This window comes from Mizuhopecten yessoensis, unplaced genomic scaffold (assembly GCF_002113885.1).
Source record: "Mizuhopecten yessoensis strain PY_sf001 unplaced genomic scaffold, ASM211388v2 scaffold419, whole genome shotgun sequence".
In the NCBI taxonomy this organism is placed as follows: domain Eukaryota; kingdom Metazoa; phylum Mollusca; class Bivalvia; order Pectinida; family Pectinidae; genus Mizuhopecten; species Mizuhopecten yessoensis.
The window spans coordinates 1,083,838-1,106,886 of NW_018403537.1; the positions used below are offsets into that span (position 1 = coordinate 1,083,838).

At 36.9% G+C, this 23,049-nt stretch overlaps 1 protein-coding gene across 1 annotated transcript in view; it reads right to left on the reverse strand.

The window, feature by feature from the left end:
- Positions 1 to 11,244, reverse strand: part of LOC110448245 — a 23,700-nt gene extending 12,456 nt beyond the window's left edge. The window contains exon 1 of the mRNA XM_021494404.1: positions 9,958 to 11,244. Coding sequence (XP_021350079.1) covers positions 9,958 to 11,107 — 1,150 coding nt within the window. The 5' untranslated portion in view covers positions 11,108 to 11,244. The remainder of the gene's footprint in view (positions 1 to 9,957) is intronic.
- Between the last annotated feature and the right edge of the window lie 11,805 nt (positions 11,245 to 23,049).

The following is a 23,049-nucleotide window of genomic DNA, read 5'->3' on the forward strand; positions in this document are numbered from 1 at the left end:
TGTACATTGTATGTAAATTATGGTTTGACAGATTTTGACAGATTCAATGACTCAAGTAGAAAATTGTTTGTCTCATGTTATCTTGAAAAAGAAAGTGAAGAGACATAATTCTTAATGTAGACCCCAATTTAAGTAATTTGTGCTGATCTGACAGATCTGTCAATTCAAGATCTATCTGTACACCAAATTCAAGAATATTAACACATTATTATATGTTTCGCATGTCTGAAATTGTCTGACATTGTTAGTATGGTAAGTTTTAAGTAAAACTTCAAAACTATCTAAAAATACTGCAGTACAATTTTATGTCAACTTATGTATTATTCGATTTGAAGTCAACTGTAAATATGAATGTTGAACAGAAATATTTTAACATTTAAGCGAACACATATATTTGTTTTACAATCCTTTTAATCACAGATTTAGGGAAGGAAGGGTTTAACTGTTGTTTGTTAGTGTTTAGTGGATCGAACACAGTATTTTAAAAGATATGATAAAGGTTTCAGACTCTTTTCAGTTATTAGCATCCTGTGAGGAAACTCCATTTATTGTAGCAGAAAAATGTCAACAAATAATATTAAGTGTAGTGCAGTTGATATAGAAAGTTCAATTCCTGCTATATATTTGTAGTAAAGTTGTCAAAGAATCAGATATTTGGCAGACCTTTCTTAAATACATATGACTTAATAGTGGTTTCAAGGATTTATAAAAAACACACCAAAAAACTGATTCCTATCCCTTATACAGAGAACAGTATGGAAATATAGATGAACTGAAGGTATTGAAAACAACGTCAGGTAATTCGGGTAAAATGGACTTCCATCATGATTTTACATATTCATAATGTGTTTATACAGCCTCCCTTAAGAAAAACACATTCCATACATGTTTTCAGCCTGTTTTTGTTGTCATTATCTGTCCAGCCTGTAACATCTCATCTTTGCTAGCAAAGCGTTCATTTTGTATTCACATATTCATGTATTTAACCTTAGCGGATTTAGCCTTGGTCTCTAAGCTTACAAATTATTGAACCTGGCACAGGGACTTGGCACAAATTACCATCCTATGGTCCACATATTTTTTTTTATATCATACATTATATAATACACATATGTGAACTGAGGATTATAAATTATTACCAAGTCCCTGTACATGTAAATAATAATGGCGGCGCCCAGTACCAAGTTGCCTTGTCGACTATGTCATGATTTATGTAAAAAAAAACCAAAGGAGGACAATACTTAAAGAAATATTTTCTGTATATGATTAGTTGGTAGATATAATTGGCCATATTCTAAGTGTAAATGATAACCAAGGGAAATACATAGGAGACCAGCGCTGAAATAATATTGAAAGTTTAAAGTTTTGCTAGTAAAGTGTCTATGCAAGGTGGCAGGGGAGGGAAGGCTAAATCTGCCAAGGTTGAATAGTACAAATTTAAATTATGAACCTTTGGCTATTGAAGATGGTGAGATAAAGAGGTTCGATCGTAAAATAAGATGCGTCTTCAGCAGTACGCTCTAGTGAAATTACACTATAAAGTCAGCATCAGTCCTGCGCTATCACAAGGAGACAAACATGAACATACCACAGACTGTCGAAACACAAATTAATTATGCACAAACTCACCACACGCATGCATCTAGCAAATGGGGGAGGTCGTCCTTAAATGACCATGTATAGCTGTTGATAGTACATACATGATAAAACAATACTAAATCAAACCTGAAGTTTAATTTGACATAAAGATCTTATTTATTTGGATAATTTCATTGAAATGATGACTTGCTTTTTTAAGCAAATGATTTGTTAATTACAGCTTGCATGCACTGTATGAATGTTATTTTAATAACATTGTACCCATATGAATCCATGATTGTCGCGAAGTGGTGCTTTATTTGAACTTAATACATTTGATGCTCTATTACCTGACCTGGAATGCATTCGTAGCCATACCGAGACAATTACAATACTGTGGTATAACTGTATAATTATCTACTGTGTACAAAGTTTAAGCGTCTGCGAGACCAGCTGTTCTAACTTACAAACGTCCAGGTAGCGAGATAGAAGATGAGAGGAATGTTTTTGACTTTTGACAGGAGCTGTAAGCAATTTACACTTTTGAATTTGTACTATTCTTCTCTTTGGATAACGACGCTTTAACTTGTAAGCGAAAAAAAAATACATCACTTGCGTCACGAGTAGCAGCAATACTAAAAACGTCTTTTAATATTCACGGCTATCAAACCCGTGCTCTTGCGTACAAATAAATGCTATGTCCCAATTACCTGTCCTCTGGACTGGTTTTTAAGTAAGTTGTTTTAGTGACGAATTTTGTACAGCATGATTATTTAGCGTCTCTATCTTAATCCTGCCAACATAGGTAGGTTGTGATAAAAAAAAAATTGTTTACCTTACACTGTTACAATGTTTTACCATTTATATATATATGTATGTTTGTCGAAATACAAGCTCCTGAGAGCTTATGTTGACTATGACATTTATTCAACGTAAAATAATGATTCTTATATCTTGTATTTTGAAGTAACATGCCACTATGCTTTTATCCGATAATTTTAGGATAAAAAAGCACACACACACAAGCTTTTAATCACGAACTTTTTCTCGAATGCGCCTATGTATAATCATCGGCACGATGAAGGACACAAGTTAAGGTATACTAATGATGCCGACATGTACAAATGTATGTAAACTGTAAAACAAAAGTAGGCCTGCGCGATCGCAAACATTTAATGCTGACATTTTCGCATAAACAATTATAGAACTGTTTTTGTATGGTATATATGATCTATTTGAATGACACAGCTTTGCAAGCAAACAACATAATCCGTGCTAATGCATTATGAGTTGTTTGCTTGAAAAGCTGTGTCATTCAAATAGATCATATATACCATACAAAAACAGTTTAATACTTAAATGACTACTGTTTGTCGTTATGATAAAATGAAAACTGTATACCTCGATCACTATTTTGTTTGTCGTTATGATAAACTAAACACTGTTTACCTAGATCACTATACTGTTTGTCGTAATGATAAACACTGTATACCTAGATCACGATACTGTTTGTCGTTATCATAAACACTGTATACATGGATCACTATATTGTTTGTCGTTATGATAAACACTGTCTACCTCGATCACTATTCTGTTTGTCCTCATGATAAACTAAACACTGTTTACCTAGATCACTATACTGTTTGTCGTTATGTTAAACACTGTATACCTCGATCACTATACTGTTTGTCGTTATGATAAAAACGGTATACCTAGATCACTATACTGTTTGTCGTTATGATAAACACCGTATACCTTTATCACTATACTGTTTGTCGTTATGATAAACACCGTATACCTCGATCACTATACTGTTTGTCGTTATGATAAACACTGTATACCTAGATCACTATACTGTTTGTAGTTATGATAAACACTGTATACCTCGATCACTATACTGTTTGTCGTCATGATAAACTAAACACTGTATACTTAGATCACTGTACTGTTGTCATAATGATAAACACTGTATAACTAGATCACTATATTGTTTGTCGTTATGATAAACACGGTATACCTAGATCACAATACTGTTTGTCGTTATGATAAACTAAACACTGTACACCTCGATCACTATACTGTTTGTCGTTATGATAAACACTGTATACCTCGATCACTATACTGTTTGGTATACCTAGATCACAATACTGTTTGCCGTTATGATAAACTAAACACTGTACACCTCGATCACTATACTTTTTGTCGTTATGATAAACACTGTATACCTCGATCACTATTCTGTTTGTCGTTATGATAAACTAAACACTGTATACCTAGATCACTATACTGTTTTTCGTTATGATAAACAATGTATACCTAGATCACTATCCTGTTTGTCGTTATGATAAACACTGTATACCTTTATCACTATACTGTTTGTCGTTATGATAAACACTGTATACCTAGATCACTATACTGTTTTTCGTTATGATAAACAATGTATACCTAGATCACTATCCTGTTTGTCGTTATGATAAACACTGTATACCTTTATCACTATAATGTTTGTCGTTATGATAAACACGGTATACCTCGATCACTATACTGTTTGTCGTAATGATAAACACCATATACCTAGATCACAATACTGTTGGTCGTTATGATAAACTAAACACTGTATACCTCGATCACTATATTGTTGTCATAATGATAAACACTGTATAACTAGATCACTATACTGTTTGTCGTTCTGATAAACACAGTATACCTCGATCACTATACTGTTTGTCGTTATGATAAACACTGAATACATCGATCACTATACTGTTTGTCGTTATGATAAACACTGCATACATCGATCACTATACTGTTTGTCGTTATGATAATCACTGCATATATCGATCACTATATTGTTTGTCGTTATGATAAACACTGTATACCTCGATCACTATACTGTTTGCCGTTATGATAAACACCATATACCTAGATCACTATACTGTTTGTCGTGATGATAAACTAAAAACTGTAAATCTAGATCACTGTCCTGTTTGTCGTTAATGTAAAATTAATAATGAATACCTATATAACTGTACTGTTTGTAATTATGATAAACTAACAATGTATACCTTGATGACTAAACTGTTTGTCGATATAATAAAATAAACACTGTATACATCTATCACTATATTGTTTGTCGTTATGATAAACACTGTTCACCGCGTTCACTATACTGTTTGTCGTTATGATAAACTAAACACTGTTTACCTAGATCACTATACTGTTTGTCGTTATAATAAACACTGTATACCTGGATCACTGTACTGTTTGTCGTTATAATAAACACTGTATACCTAGATCACTATACTGTTTGTCGTTATGATAAAATAAACACTGTATACCTACATCACTGTACTGTTTGTCGTTATAATAAACACTGTATACCTCGATCAATATCCTGTTTGTCGTTATGATACTCTAAACACTGTATTCCTAGATCACTATACTGTTTGTCATAATGATAAACACTGTATACCTAGATCACTATACTGTTTGTCGTTATAATAAACACTGTATACCTCAATCAATATCCTGTTTGTCGTTATGATACTCTAAACACTGTATACCTAGATCACTATACTGTTTGTCGTTATAATAAACACTGTATACCTAGATCACTATACTGTTTGTCGTTTTAATAAACACTGTATACCTAGATCACTGTACTGTTTGTCGTTATAATAAACACTGTATACCTCGATCAATATCCTGTTTGTCGTTATGATACTCTAAACACTGTATACCTAGATCACTGTACTGTTTGTCGTTATGATAAACACTGTATACCTCGATCACTATACTGTTTGTCGTAATGATAAACACGGTATACCTCGATCACTATCATGTTTGTCCTTATGATAAACAAAACACTGTATACCTCGATCACTATACTGTTTGTCGTTATGATAAACACTGTATACCTCGATCACTTTACTGTTTGTCGTTATGATAAACACTGTAGACCTCGATCACTATACTGTTTGTCGTTACGATAAACACTGTATACCTTTATCACTATACTGTTTGTCGTTATGATAAACACGTTAAACCTCGATCACTATTCTGTTTGTCGTTATGATAAACACTGTATACCTCGATCACTTTACTGTTTGTCGTTATGATAAACACTGTAGACCTCGATCACTATACTGTTTGTCGTTATGATAAACACTGTATACCTTTATCACTATACTGTTTGTCATTATGATAAACACGGTATACCTCGATCACTATACTGTTTGTCGTAATGATAAACACTGTATACCTAGATCACAATACTGTTTGTCGTTATGATAAACTAAACACTGTATACCTCGATCACTATACTGTTGTCATAATGATAAACACTGTATAACTAGATCACTATATTGTTTGCCGTTATGATAAACACGGTATACCTAGATCACTATACTGTTTGTCGTTCTGATAAACACAGTATACCTCGATCACTATACTGTTTGTCGTTATGATAAACACTGAATACATCGATCACTATATTGTTTGTCGTTATGATAGACACTGTATACCTCGATCACTATACTGTTTGTCGTTACGATAAACACTGCATACATCGATCACTATATTATTTGTTGTATGATAAACACTGTATACCTCGATCACTATACTGTTTGCCGTTATGATAAACACCATTTACCTAGATCACTATACTGTTTGTCGTTATGATAATCTAAAAACTTATACCTAGATCACTGTCCTGTTTGTCGTTAATTTAAAATTAAAAACGAATACCTATGTAACTGTACTGTTTGTAATTATGATACACTAACAATGTATACCTTGATGACTAAACTGTTTGTCGATATAATAAAATAAACACTGTATACTTCTATCACTATACTGTTTGTCGTTATGATAAACACTGTTCACCGCGTTCACTATACTGTTTGTCGTTATGATAAACTAAACACTGTGTACCCAGATCACTATACTGTTTGTCGTTATGATAAAGAAACACTAAATATCTCTATAACTGTACCTGTTGTCGTTAATATAAAATGAATAATGAATACCTATATATCTGTACTGTTTGTCATTATGATAAACTTACACTGTATACCTATATTACTGTACTGTTTGTCGTTATGATAAACTAAACATTGTATACCTTGATCAATAAACTGTTTGTCGTTATGATAAACACTGTATACCTTGATCACTTTACTGTTTGTCGTTATGATAAACACTGTATACCTAGATCACTATACTGTTTTTCGTTATGATAAACTAAACACTGTATACCTCGATCACTATACTGTTTGTTGGTAAGATAAACACTGTATACCTAGATCACTATACTGTTTGTCGTTATGAGAAACTAAACGTTGTATACCTAGATCACTCTACTGTTTGTCGTTATAATAAACACTGTATACCTCGATCACTATACTGTTTGTCGTTATGATAAACACGGTATACCTCGATCACTATACTGTTTGTCCTTATGATAAACTAAACACTGTATACCTAGATCACTATACTGTTTGTCGTTATGAGAAACTAACCACTGTATACCTCGATCACTATACTGTTTGTCGTTATGTTAACACTGTATACCTAGATCACTATACTGTTTGTCATAATGATAAACACTGTATTCCTCGATCACTATACTGTTTGTCGTTATGATAAACTAAACACTGTCTACCTCGATCACTATACTGTTTGTCGTTATGATAAACTAAACACTGTCTACCTCGATCACTATACTGTTTGTCGTTATGATAAACTAAACAATGTATACCTCGATCACTATACTGTTTGTCATAATGATAAACACTGTATACCTCGATCACTATACTGTTTGTCGTTATGATAAACTAAACAATGTATACCTCGATCACTATACTGTTTGTCATAATGATAAACACTGTATTCCTCGATCACTATACTGTTTGTCGTTATGATAAACACCGTATACCTCGATCACTATACTGTTTGTCGTTATGTTAACACTGTATACCTAGATCACTATACTGTTTGCCATAATGATAAACACTGTATACCTAGATCACTATATTGTTTCTCGTTATGATAAACACTGTATACCTCGATCACTATACTGTTTGTGGTTCTGAAACACCGTATACCTTGATCAATCTACTGTTTGTCGTTATGATAAACACTGCATACCTCGATCATTATATTGTTTGTCGTTATGATAAACACGGTATACCTCGATCACTATACTGTTTGTCGTTATGATAAACACCGTATACCTCGACCACTATACTGTTTGTCGTTATGACAAAATGAACACTGTATACCTCGATCACTATACTGACCTCGATCACTATACTGTTTGTGGTTCTGAAACACCCTATACCTTGATCAATCTACTGTTTGGCGTTATGATAAACTAAACACTGTCTACCTCGATCACTATACTGTTTGGCGTTATGATAAACTAAACACTGTCTACCTCGATCACTATACTGTCTGGCGTTATGATAAACACTGCATACATCAATCACTACATTGTTTGTCGTTATGATAAACCCTGTATACCTCGATCACTATACTGCTTGTCGTTATGATAAACACTGTATACCTCGATCACTATACTGTCTGTCGTTATGATAAACACTGCATACATCGATCACTACATTGTTTGTCGTTATGATAAACACTGTATACCTCGATCACTATACTGTTTGTCGTTATGATAAACTCCGTATACCTCGATCACTATACTGTTTGTCGTTATGATAAACACTGTATACTTTGATCACTATACTGTTTGTCGTTATAATAAACACTGTATACATCGATCACTATATTGTTTGTCGTTATGATAAACACTGTATACCTCGATCACTATACTGTTTGTCGTTCTGATAAACACCGTATACCTCGATCACTATACTGTTTGTCGTTATGATAAACACTGCATACATCGATCACTTTATTGTTTGTCGTTATGATAAACACTGTATACGTCGATCACTATACTGTTTGTCGTTATGATAAACACTGTATACCTAGATCACTATACTGTTTGTCATGATGATAAACTTACACTGTATACCTCGATCATTATACTGTTTGTCGTTATGATAAACACCGTATACCTCGATCACTATACTGTTTGTCGTTATAATAAACTAAACACTGTATTCCTCGATCACTATACTGTTTGTCGTTATGATAAACACTGTATACCTTGATCACTATACTGTTTGTCGTTATGATAAACACTGTATACATCGATCACTATATTGTTTGTCGTTATGATAAACAATGTATACCTCGATCACTATACTGTTTGTCGTTATGATAAAATAAGCACTGTATACCTCGATCACTATACTGTTTGTCATAATGATAAACACTGTATACCTAGATCACTATATTGTTTCTCGTTATGATAAACACGGTATACCTCGATCACTATACTGTTTGTCGTTCTGATAAACACCGTATACCTTGATCACTCTACTGTTTGTCGTTATGATAAACACTGCATACATCGATCACTATATTGTTTGTCGTTATGATAAACACTGTATACCTCGATCACTATACTGTTTGTCATTATGATAAACTTACACTGTATTCCTCGATCACTATACTGTTTGTCGTTATGATAAGCTAAACACTGTATACCTCGATCACTATACTGTTTGTCATTATGATAAACTTACACTGTATACCTCGATCACTATACTGTTTGTCGTTATGATAAACACTGTATACCTCGATCACTATACTGTTTGTCATTATGATAAAGAAACACTACATATCTATATTACTGTACTGTTTGTCGTTAATATTAATGAATACCTATATATCTGTACTGTTTGTCATTATGATAAACTTACACTGTATACCTATATAACTGTACTGTTTGTCGTTATGATAAACTAAACATTGTATACCTCGATCACTATACTGTTTGTCGTTATGATAAACACTGTATACATGGATCACTATATCGTTTTTCGTTATGATAAACACTGTATACCTCGATCACTTTACTGTTTGTCGTTATGATAAACACTGTATACCTCGATCACTATACTGTTTGTCGTTATGATAAACTAACACTGCATACCTAGATCACTAAACTGTTTGTCGTTATGATAAACTAAACACTGTACATCTATATATCTATATATCTGTACTGTTTGTCGTTATAATAAAATGAACATTGAATACCTATATATTCAAATGACCGTTAGCAAAACAAGATGAATTACTCTGTTACTAGCTCTATATTCACGCGTTAAACTTTCAATAAAAAATGTTGATCAACAACTTAGATACTTTCAATAATAATATTCCAGGATAATCAGCATATATTTAATTAAAAAAATGTCTGAGAAAGCCTTTTTAATGTTTTGGCAGAAAATTATATCTACTTACCGACAGAACGAAAAACCATCGCATGTAATTTCTCGCTGTTAATACTCTCAAGGTATTCAACCGGAGGTTGCTCCAGCAAACAATTGCATATTTTGTTTGACGGAACAAGCAGTCCATGTGCAGCATTCAAGGTAATGTAAGAGGATCTCTTACTTGCTTTTCTTTGTAAGGTAAGAGGAAAGAAAACATCCCAGCTTTTGGTGTTTCCTTGCACGAATATTTGTGTCCTATAAAGGGATGAGGCGGCGTAGAGTTCTGCTTTTCCAGCAATTGGCTTTCCCCCTTTTAATTCAGCTATGTAAGCTCTGCGTTTCTCTTTCTTTACCCTTTCTTTTTCTTTTGGTTTGGCATTTTTAGTGTCTTCCTCGTTATTCGTGCCGTCAAAGAAAACCTCCGCCAACACATCCTCACGCAGACACTTCACTATGAGTTCGCGCACATATTTATGATAAACTTCCGATCCATAAATTGTTTTACTAAGAGAACAGAAAAAGTCTTTCCTAGTTCTTTGATCAACTTTCCAGCTTTCAGAGTTCGGTTCTGCGTTTGTTTCCTCCGCACTATGAAGCTGATGACCAAGGGATCTGCGGAATGTCATCCCTAGACATTGACTATGATCCGCAATCTCTACATCAGTAAATCCTTCGGTCGGTGTAAGCTGCACGTACGCTGTTTTGTTTTGTCGACTTACTAATAGAACATAAAGTATCTCATCTGTTTCATAAGATGTAAATGGCGGATCTATAATTTCCTTTTGGGCACCGGAGGGATGCCAGAAGATCAGATGTATTGACCTTTGGAGAAATTCGGCGGCCGCGTGCATATCACGACGAGTTGGGCAATCCCTAATAGATTTACTGCGATCTAAGTCACTTTTTAAAACAACCTCAGGATCGACCTTTTCTGTTGAATCAAGATCAAATTCTGGTTTAAAAGCCATGAAAAATAACTTATATTCATTTTCCTTTTGAATTTTTTGGATTTCACGTCTTGCAAATTTTGGGTGGTCAACATTCTGCCTTTTTACATTACTCACTATGCGATAAAAGCTGTCGTCCTTCCATGTGGTAGGCCTGTATGCAACTTCGAAGCCTCGATTTTCTAACGATTGTACTGCAAAATCTAATTCTGATGTTATCAAATCTGCCATGATGGGATGTTCAACACAGCCTTGTACAGTCTAGTCAGAGTAAATCCATTATAAAATTGAGCAATGGGTGCTAAGAGCATATGCTTTGTAGCTACGTAAACAGATTGCATTAACACTGGACGCTCACGCGATTTTTGCACAATTCAATTCAATAGTAGTTTACCTTGGTGTACGACAGCCAATACTTGCCAACAAAATACCTTTAATACTTCTTTAGAATCTGAAAATTCACATAAATGTAGGATAAAATAAAAACATTACATAATACGCTCTCTAAGATCATGTTTGGAACCATATTATTAGTATGGTATACATATAGGATCTTACATGAGTTTCTATTTCATATGAGATTTATGAAACGAGTCTAAGAATTTTTCAGTTTAGCGAGCCTCTTGCGAGCTAAATTGAAATTATTGGTGAGTTTCATAAATATTCATATGAAATGAAAAAGAGTGTAAGATCCTTTTTATCACATAATCAAGATTTGTGGCATTTATTCGTGTAAAACGACAATTTTCATGCAACCTTGAAATATAAATAGCCGCCATTTTGACTCCAGTGCGTAAGTCTGTGCCGTCATGTACTTGTCCTAGGCGTGACGTCACAATTGAAACGTACAACCAATCACAGGCCAGATAGATCATATTACTTAGATTAATACCCTTAATATAATGTATGTATATTTCAATTTGTATGTGAACTCTCAGTAGCTATGACACTGACTTAAAATTGTATTTATGTCATCAAATCCGGACACAAGAATGAGGTATAACAGAATTTAAACTATGAATAGAATCAAAATGTGATTACTCATTCTTGGTTGAACACAAAAATAGTGAATGTGTTGAGATCGTTTTACTTCACAAACAAATGATTATGTGACGTCATGATCGATTAACGAAGCTCCAATATGGAGCAGATTTCACAAAAATTGCATTGTCCGGCATTTGACCGTAATTATTTATTGATGACCGATATAACGCTCATACAAGCTTTTAAAATATGCAAGTTGATATCGCTTCTGGTCTACCATAGATTTCGTATTAACGACGCGACCCATTTATACACTGATCGGTACTCCGCAAGCCATTATATCCGGGTGCACCGCATGAAAAGGCTTGTCTAACGATTGTGCTTTCAGTTGAAATTTGATAACACATTATACCGTCCTTACTAGCCCTGAAGTAATTTGATCCTTTTGTGTGTTTACTGCCCGCAGACACTACCTGTATTGACTGATGAAAGAGCGCTTCACTGCACTCGCTTGTCGATTACAGGTACAATGGCGAGCTGTTTTTGTCATTTGACGACAACAATATATGTATAGATATACTTATGTATTGGTACATCGTGCTCAATCCCACATTTGAGTTCGCAGTATTTTCAAAATGAGTTCGAACAGTTGGAGGAAAAATGGGAAAGAACATCAAAATAGTATTGATCTTTTCCAAAAATGCAATATTCTCCTCCAAATCAACTGCTGCACGTGTTACACAACACACGGATCAACATAGTGGACTTGGTGTTTTATTACTACTACGCATCGTGGCCGCAATAGTGAGATAATAGGCTCCCTCTCTGCAATATCTCTCTTAAATTGAAGCCAATGTCATTTTTAATATAGTTCTGTAATAACCATATGAATATGACAGTTACTCCTGACTGTTTTTGGGAGTTAGCACTCCCGTTCCTATCTCTATGTCATCCATGACTGACCTGGTCGCCACTAAATGGATAGCCCTACAACACTATATACAACTCCACAGTTCCCCGTCAATCAATGCAAGGTGTTACCCGAAAACGTAAGATTTGACCTCAAATGTACGTTTGACCAAAGTGCTGCTCTTTATTGATTCCCGCTGTCTTACATCGTAATTACCTAACTTACAGCTAGTTTTGTTACACACGGAGACATTTGATACCACAGAATAAGTACGTGCCGTTATTTTAATTTTAATTCAGTCTGTAGTTTCATCTATGACACTTAATCCCTAAAATATCATCCATGACTCCTTGCTTTAAAGATATTCAAATATCGTAAACGTTCTTCTGACGTATCTAAAAAATCATATTTGAATAACTTATTACTGAAACAAGTAATTTGCCTTAAGCCTAGAACTAATGATTGCGTACTAGGGGCTACACACAACACTAACCATCGACTGCCCCTGCTAATTCGATCTTTAACAGGAAAAGGATTCGTTGTAAAATCATATTATTTGTTCCGGTATATTCAGCTCCAATTGATTGGAGTATTTCACTTTTCCATTGATTTGATAGGAATAGAAAAAATAATTCTATTCTAACCCATTTTCACATAGTTGAACGAAAAATTTCCTTCTGCTCACTCAGAAAAAAAAAAATGAAAATAAGGCGAGAATATGTCTGTGTACAATGTAGCCATAGCGTTTGTTGTGTCTGTGTACCATGTATCCATAGTGTTTGCTGTGTCTGGGTACCATGTATCCATAGTGTTTGTTGTGTCTGTGTACCATGTATCCATAGTGTTTGTTGTGTCTGTGTACCATGTAGCCATAGTGTTTGTTGTGTCTGTGTACCATGTAGCCATAGTGTTTGTTGTGTCTGTGTACCATGTAGCCATAGTGTTTGTTGTGTCTGTGTACCATGTAGCCATAGTGTTTGTTGTGTCTGTGTACCATGTAGCCATAGTGTTTGTTGTGTCTGTGTACCATGTAGCCATAGTGTTTGTTGTGTCTGTGTACCATGTAGCCATAGTGTTTGTTGTGTCTGTGTACCATGTAGCCATAGTGTTTGTTGTGTCTGTGTACCATGTAGCCATAGTGTTTGTTGTGTCTGTGTACCATGTAGCCATAGTGTTTGTTGTGTCTGTGTACCATGTAGCCATAGTGTTTGTTGTGTCTGTGTACCATGTAGCCATAGTGTTTGTTGTGTCTGTGTACCATGTAGCCATAGTGTTTGTTGTGTCTGTGTACCATGTAGCCATAGTGTTTGTTGTGTCTGTGTACCATGTAGCCATAGTGTTTGTTGTGTCTGTGTACCATGTAGCCATAGTGTTTGTTGTGTCTGTGTACCATGTAGCCATAGTGTTTGTTGTGTCTGTGTACCATGTAGCCATAGTGTTTGTTGTGTCTGTGTACCATGTAGCCATAGTGTTTGTTGTGTCTGTGTACCATGTAGCCATAGTGTTTGTTGTGTCTGTGTACCATGTAGCCATAGTGTTTGTTGTGTCTGTGTACCATGTAGCCATAGTGTTTGTTGTGTCTGTGTACCATGTAGCCATAGTGTTTGTTGTGTCTGTGTACCATGTAGCCATAGTGTTTGTTGTGTCTGTGTACCATGTAGCCATAGTGTTTGTTGTGTCTGTGTACCATGTAGCCATAGTGTTTGTTGTGTCTGTGTACCATGTAGCCATAGTGTTTGTTGTGTCTGTGTACCATGTAGCCATAGTGTTTGTTGTGTCTGTGTACCATGTAGCCATAGTGTTTGTTGTGTCTGTGTACCATGTAGCCATAGTGTTTGTTGTGTCTGTGTACCATGTAGCCATAGTGTTTGTTGTGTCTGTGTACCATGTATCCATAGTGTTTGTTGTGTCTGTGTACCATGTAGCCATAGTGTTTGTTGTGTCTGTGTACCATGTAGCCATAGTGTTTGTTGTGTCTGTGTACCATGTAGCCATAGTGTTTGTTGTGTCTGTGTACCATGTAGCCATAGTGTTTGTTGTGTCTGTGTACCATGTAGCCATAGTGTTTGTTGTGTCTGTGTACCATGTAGCCATAGTGTTTGTTGTGTCTGTGTACCATGTAGCCATAGTGTTTGTTGTGTCTGTGTACCATGTAGCCATAGTGTTTGTTGTGTCTGTGTACCATGTAGCCATAGTGTTTGTTGTGTCTGTGTACCATGTAGCCATAGTGTTTGTTGTGTCTGTGTACCATGTAGCCATAGTGTTTGTTGTGTCTGTGTACCATGTAGCCATAGTGTTTGTTGTGTCTGTGTACCATGTAGCCATAGTGTTTGTTGTGTCTGTGTACCATGTAGCCATAGTGTTTGTTGTGTCTGTGTACCATGTAGCCATAGTGTTTGTTGTGTCTGTGTACCATGTAGCCATAGTGTTTGTTGTGTCTGTGTACCATGTAGCCATAGTGTTTGTTGTGTCTGTGTACCATGTAGCCATAGTGTTTGTTGTGTCTGTGTACCATGTAGCCATAGTGTTTGTTGTGTCTGTGTACCATGTAGCCATAGTGTTTGTTGTGTCTGTGTACCATGTAGCCATAGTGTTTGTTGTGTCTGTGTACCATGTAGCCATAGTGTTTGTTGTGTCTGTGTACCATGTAGCCATAGTGTTTGTTGTGTCTGTGTACCATGTAGCCATAGTGTTTGTTGTGTCTGTGTACCATGTAGCCATAGTGTTTGTTGTGTCTGTGTACCATGTAGCCATAGTGTTTGTTGTGTCTGTGTACCATGTAGCCATAGTGTTTGTTGTGTCTGTGTACCATGTAGCCATAGTGTTTGTTGTGTCTGTGTACCATGTAGCCATAGTGTTTGTTGTGTCTGTGTACCATGTAGCCATAGTGTTTGTTGTGTCTGTGTACCATGTAGCCATAGTGTTTGTTGTGTCTGTGTACCATGTAGCCATAGTGTTTGTTGTGTCTGTGTACCATGTAGCCATAGTGTTTGTTGTGTCTGTGTACCATGTAGCCATAGTGTTTGTTGTGTCTGTGTACCATGTAGCCATAGTGTTTGTTGTGTCTGTGTACCATGTAGCCATAGTGTTTGTTGTGTCTGTGTACCATGTAGCCATAGTGTTTGTTGTGTCTGTGTACCATGTAGCCATAGTGTTTGTTGTGTCTGTGTACCATGTAGCCATAGTGTTTGTTGTGTCTGTGTACCATGTAGCCATAGTGTTTGTTGTGTCTGTGTACCATGTAGCCATAGTGTTTGTTGTGTCTGTGTACCATGTAGCCATAGTGTTTGTTGTGTCTGTGTACCATGTAGCCATAGTGTTTGTTGTGTCTGTGTACCATGTAGCCATAGTGTTTGTTGTGTCTGTGTACCATGTAGCCATAGTGTTTGTTGTGTCTGTGTACCATGTAGCCATAGTGTTTGTTGTGTCTGTGTACCATGTAGCCATAGTGTTTGTTGTGTCTGTGTACCATGTAGCCATAGTGTTTGTTGTGTCTGTGTACCATGTAGCCATAGTGTTTGTTGTGTCTGTGTACCATGTAGCCATAGTGTTTGTTGTGTCTGTGTACCATGTAGCCATAGTGTTTGTTGTGTCTGTGTACCATGTAGCCATAGTGTTTGTTGTGTCTGTGTACCATGTAGCCATAGTGTTTGTTGTGTCTGTGTACCATGTAGCCATAGTGTTTGTTGTGTCTGTGTACCATGTAGCCATAGTGTTTGTTGTGTCTGTGTACCATGTAGCCATAGTGTTTGTTGTGTCTGTGTACCATGTAGCCATAGTGTTTGTTGTGTCTGTGTACCATGTAGCCATAGTGTTTGTTGTGTCTGTGTACCATGTAGCCATAGTGTTTGTTGTGTCTGTGTACCATGTAGCCATAGTGTTTGTTGTGTCTGTGTACCATGTAGCCATAGTGTTTGTTGTGTCTGTGTACCATGTAGCCATAGTGTTTGTTGTGTCTGTGTACCATGTAGCCATAGTGTTGGTTGTGTCTGTGTACCATGTTGTCATAGGTGTTGGTTGTGTCTGTGTACCATGTACCCATAGTGTTTGTTGTGTCTGTGTACCATGTATCCATAGTGTTTGTTGTGTCTGTGTATCGTGTAGCCATAGTGTGAGTCGTGTCTGTGTATCCTGTAGTCAAAGGTGTTGGTCGTGTCTGTGTACCATGTCGCCATAGTGTTTGTTGTGTCTGTGTACCATGTAGCCATAGTGTTTGTTGTGTCTGTGTACCATGTAGTCATAGTGTTGGTTGTGTCCGTGTATCGTGTAGTCATGGGTGTTGTTTGTGTCTGTGTATCGTGTAGTCATAGGTGTTAGTCGTGTCTGTGTATCGTGTAGCCATAGTGTGAGTCGTGTCTGTGTATCGTTTAGTCATAGGTGTTGATTGTGTCTGTGTACCATGTAGGCATAGTGTTGGTTGTGTCTGTGTAACATGTTGCCATAGTGTGAGTCGAGTCTGTGTATCGTGTAGTCATAGGTGTTGGTCGTGTCTGTGTATCGTGTAGTTATAGGTGTTGGTTGTGTCTGTGTATCCTGTAGGCATAGGTGTTGGTTGTGTCTGTGTACCATGTTGCCATAGTGTGGGTCGTGTCTGTGTATCGTGTAGTTATAGGTGTTGTTTGTGTCTGTGTATCGTGTAGTCATAGGTGTTGGTTGTGTCTGTGTATCGTGTAGGCATATGTGTTGGTTGTGTCTGTGTACCATGTTGCCATAGTGTGAGTCGTGTCTGTGTATCGTGTAGGCATAGGTGTTGGTTGTGTCTGTGTACCATGTTTCCATAGTGTGGGTCGTGTCTGTGTATCGTGTAGTCATAGGTGTTGGTCGTGTCTGTGTATCGTGTAGTCATAGGTGTTGGTTGTGTCTGTGTATCGTGTAGGCATATGTGTTGGTTGTGTCTGTGTACCATGTTGCCATAGTGTGGGTCGTGTCTGTGTATCGTGTAGTCATAGGTGTTGTTTGTGTCTGTGTATCGTGTAGGCATATGTGTTGGTTGTGTCTGTGTACCATGTAGTCATAGTGTTGGTTGTGTCTGTGTCCCATGTTGCCATAGTGTGAGTCGTGTCTGTGTATCGTTTAGTAATAGGGGTTGGGTGTGTCTGTGTATCGTGTAGGCATATGGGTTGGTTGTGTCTGTGTACCATGTTGACATAGTGTGAGTCGTGTCTGTGTATCGTTTAGTAATAGGGGTTGGTTGTGTCTGTGTACTATGTTGCCATAGTGTGGGTCGTGTCTGTGTATCGTGTAGGCATAGGTGTTGGTTGTGTCTGTGTACTATGTTGCCATAGTGTGGGTCGTGTCTGTGTATCGTGTAGTCATAGGTGTTGGTTGTGTCTGTGTACCATGTAGCTAGTGTTTGTTGTGTCTGTGTACCTTGTAGCCATAGTGTTTGTTGAGTCTGTGTACCATGTATCCATAGTGCTTGTTGTGTCTGTGTACCATGTTGACATAGTGTGAGTCGTGTCTGTGTATCGTGTAGCCATAGTGTGAGTCGTGTCTGTGTATCGTTTAGTAATAGGTGTTGGTTGTGTCTGCGTACCATGTTGCCATAGTGTGAGTCGTGTCTGTGTATCGTGTAGCCATAGGGTTTGTTGGGTCTGTGTACCATGTAGCCATAGTGTTGGTTGTGTCCGTGTATCGTGTAGCCATAGTGTTTATTGTGTCTGTGTACCATGTAGCCCTAGCGTTTGCTGTGTCTGTGTACCATGTAGCCATAGTGTTTGTTGTGTCTGTGTACCATGTATCCATAGTGTTTGTTGTGTCTGTGTGCCATGTAGCCATAGTGTTGGTTGTGTCCGTGTATCGTGTAGCCATCGTGTTTATTGTGTCTGTGTACCATGTAGCCCCAGCGTTTGCTGTGTCTGTGTACCATGTAGCCATAGTGTTGGTTGTGTCCGTGTATCGATTAGCCATAGTGTTTGTTGTGTCTGTGTACCATGTATCCATAGTGTTTGTTGTGTCTGTGTGCCATGTAGCCATAGTGTTTGTTGTGTCTGTGTACCATGTAGCCATAGCGTTTGTTGTGTCTGTGTACCATGTACCCATAGGTGTTGGTCGTGTCTTTGTATCGTGTAGTCATAGGTGTTCGTTGTGTCTGTGTACCATGATGCCATATTGTTTGTTGTGTCTGTGTATCGTGTAGTCATAGGTGAGTCGTGTCTGTGTATCACCATGTATCCATAGTGTTTATTGTGTCTGTGTGCCATGTAGCCATATTGTTTGTTGTGTCTGTGTTCCATGTATCCATAGTGTTTATTGTGTCTGTGTGCCATGGTGCCATAGCGTTTGTTGTGTCTGTTTACCATGTACCCATAGGTATTGGTCGTGTCTTTGTATTGTGTAGTCATAGGTGTTGTTTGTGTCTGTGTATCGTGTAGTCAATGGTGTTGGTCGTGTCTGTGTATCGTGTAGCCATAGTGTGAGTCGTGTCTGTGTATCGTGTAGTCATAGGTGTTGGTGGTGTCTGTGTATCGTGTAGTCATAGGTGTTGGTTGTGTCTGGGTACCATGTAGTCATAGGGTTGGTTGTGTCTGTGTACCATGTTGCCATAGTGTGAGTCGTGTCCGTGTATCGTGTAGTCATAGGTGTTGGTTGTGTCTGTATATCGTGTAGGCATAGGTGTTGGTTGTGTCTGTGTACCATGTTGCAATAGTGTGGGTCGTGTCTGTGTATCGTGTAGTCATAGGTGTTGGTCGTGTCTGTGTACCATGTAGCCATAGTGTAGGTCGTGTCTGTGTACCATGTAGCCACAGTTGTTGGTTGTGTCTTATTATAGGAAAGAAAAAGCAGTTTTACAAGTAAAAAAGAAGATATTATGCTATAATATATAGCACCTCGTGACATAAAACTTTAGCTATACTTTCCCCGAAACATTCAAGCGATGTTGTTGTTTTTTTTGCAAAACATCTTTCGCTACATTCAAAAATATTATCAAAACGTGACATTTTATAATAAAATAATAATAATAATTCGAGGTTCCTATATGCCGCTTTATCACAACCTAGTTTGCAGGTCGTCTCAAAGCGGGTCATAAATTATTATCTGTGGCTATAGGGCCTTTGCAACCAGCCAATATTTTTCTCAACTCCATAGGGAGCATACAGCCGGTGCTGCCATTTCGGTGCTCACAGCTAGCATTCTATAATTCTAGCACTGCCCAATCACGTACTCATTTACAGCTGAGTAGACTGGAACAAGCAGAGTAAAGTAGTATGTTCAAAGATACAACACAGTACCGTGCCGTTACTTGGACCTGCAACCATTCGGTCACAAGCCCGGCGTCCCACGACTAGACTAGAGTACCGTGCCTTCTAACATAAGTAAAACATCACTCCAGTCAAACGTCTTTCATACCAACACCGACTGATGTTTTTATGGAAGAGACTGGTATAGGTTTAGCCAGTTGTCCCAATAATTTGATAATACAGGTAGTGTTTTATTTTTCATATTTTCTGTTCATCTCTTTTGTAACTATAAAGTATAATCATTAAAATATTTCGATTTAATTAGACTTTATATCTAATGATGGAATAGGGTATATACAAAAATGCAGGAGAGTAGGATAAAAAGCTCGAAAGTACCTTAATGATATCGTCTATCCTTTTATAAATGATTTAACATATGAGCGCTGTCAGTTTTCAACTACCGATATGCCAATCTGAGAGCTACTTCAATGTTTCTATCTCTCAACTTTTCGATTTTTTAATTAATACAACCGAAATATAGTAAATGCTCAATATCTTTCCCAATTTAAGTAGCTTATAAACAACAGTAGTGTAGTAACACACCAGCTACTGAAACTCGCCTAGTGGTAGAAACTGCAGGTAAGGAACAGTTGTATTTTACAATGACAAATTAGAAATAATGCTAGCAATTTAAATTTTGATCTATTTAGTGACCATTTTTGAGAATCTGCTGCATGTAAATGTGGTTGTATACAAATAACAAGTCATTATAACGTGTATTTGTCAGATACAATAATCATAGACAATTCCTCAAATATCTTTCTTTATAGATAATCATTCACACTATACTCCTCATACAATACAAATTGGTTTTAAGCAATGTGATGATGAAACTAATAAGGATATCCTAGAAAGCGTTTCAACATTTTTTTGAAACTAAAAACGGTTTATATAAATATAATTACATATTATTAAGTTACAATTAACTGATATTGTAAATATGAGTATACAAGTTCAAATAACTTCTGACATATAGATGCTGATTAATCTTTAACTGGGTGTTGTCAATATCATTTACAAATGTACACAGTATAAATTTGGTATGTTCGCCCCATAAACAAACATGGACTAGTATCTAATAAGAAGTCATAACTATAAATGTATAATTGGACAGTGATGTCTTTACTACATGTAAATGTGAATGTGAATTGTAATTGGTATACTGTAGCATATTTATACTATTATATGCCTACTATATGTGTACACAGGATAATGTACATTATTCATTCATTACCCTGGTGAGGTCAACATCCAGTACAGATTAACCTGTAATTTCTAAAAATCAATTTGAGGTATTTGCCCTATACCATTGACGTAAACATGGATTTTTATAACTTTTATCCTTTTTTATCCTTCATTTCACAATAAAGTACAATACTGTCAATATAACTGCCTGCTTGACAAGACAAGAAAGTTTGTCCACCACTAATAATAATATTAGTATACAGCATTTGATATGGCGCCCTGTCTAGCTAACGTAAGCCACTCTAAAGAGCTTTACTGTACGTAGATATACAATTAATACGATTAGGATATATATCAATTAGTAAAATTTTGAGGAAATCGCAGGAGCTGCCTTATTAGGCGCTTACTACTAGTCATATGTCACTTGGCTAATATCTCCTTATGAGAGAATGCCTGCTTGTGTGCTGGATATATAATGTGTTTTGTGTGTAGTGCCATCTCACCTGAATGCTACAGTACAGATACCATCCACCCCAGACCAACTTATACTCCACCTTGGTTGTTGGAGTTGTGTGGGCAGGAGAAATACACTTTCTCTGAATATCCATACGTACGACGACTGCGGAGATCGAACCCCGGTCGCCTGCGTTGAAGGCCGGAGTGTCAACCACTCGATCAACCCGCCTCTAAGGGGTGGGAGGTTTTGACTTGACATGTAAGAACTTAATCGATTAAGAGTAACACTCAGAAGGTTTATTGGGAAATTATTACCTCTGACCAAGTCGAGATATAGTTGCTATTCGCTGGACTCTGCTCTCGTGACAACTCGTAATTATCCGTATGCGTAATAAAACGTAGACATGGGCTCATGGCTGGTGAGATAAGTCGCCGTCGGGAAAATACTTCGCGCGCTTATCCATGACAAAAATGGAAGTCATTTTAAAATTTTGAATTTTTAGATCTTTGCAAAACAATGTAACTGTATCTACTTGAATTGAACAGTTTTATTTGCATGATATTTATAATTCTAAATGAAAGACTTATGCTCTATATTAAGAGGTATGTACCCTGAATTCGCATTGCCTTTTTCTGTTGTGAAATTCGTTTTACAATTTCCCGTGGTAAATTTTGCCTACTTAGTAGGGCGCGACTTTGGGGTATACGGCATAACATTTGTTTTCTAAATCAATGTACATTTCCGTGAACATACGATTCTAGTTTCATTTTTATTGCTCTGGCCACATTCGCGTTTCTCCGAATCATTTCCGATGTCGATGTTTTGTTTCCCTTGTTAAGATTATAAACAGCATATCCAATGATCGCAAGATCTACCAAAAGAGAAATACCCCCTGCAACGCTCCCAATAATCTGAGATGTTACCTGAATTGTGAGCCTTGATATAGTGATAGGAACAGTGTAGAAACTGCTCATGAGTCATCACAGCGCAGGAAACATATCTACTACGATATCGGAAGTATTGTCCCCAAGCTCACAACCACCCCCATCTGTAGATGTCACCATTTTCTGTGCTATATCCATGAAGGTTTTATTTGATTGAGCTGTTTCCTTTAATAATACATCCAACAGTTCATGGATAACTACCAAAGCATGGAGCGGATGCCTGGTAAGTGCCCCCTCAGTTATCTTAGCGCCTATCACGCTTGCACTACCAACCCCAGAGATAACTCCGCCAGCCACAGACAGGCTTAAGGTTGCCCGCGCAGTTACGAGTGCTAACGCGACAACAAATATGAGCAACACAGCACCAAAGGCCGACACGGAACTACCTGTTAAGGAGGTTATGTTGATTCTGCGTCGTCTGCTCTCAAACACCGCGACAATCAGATCGTACA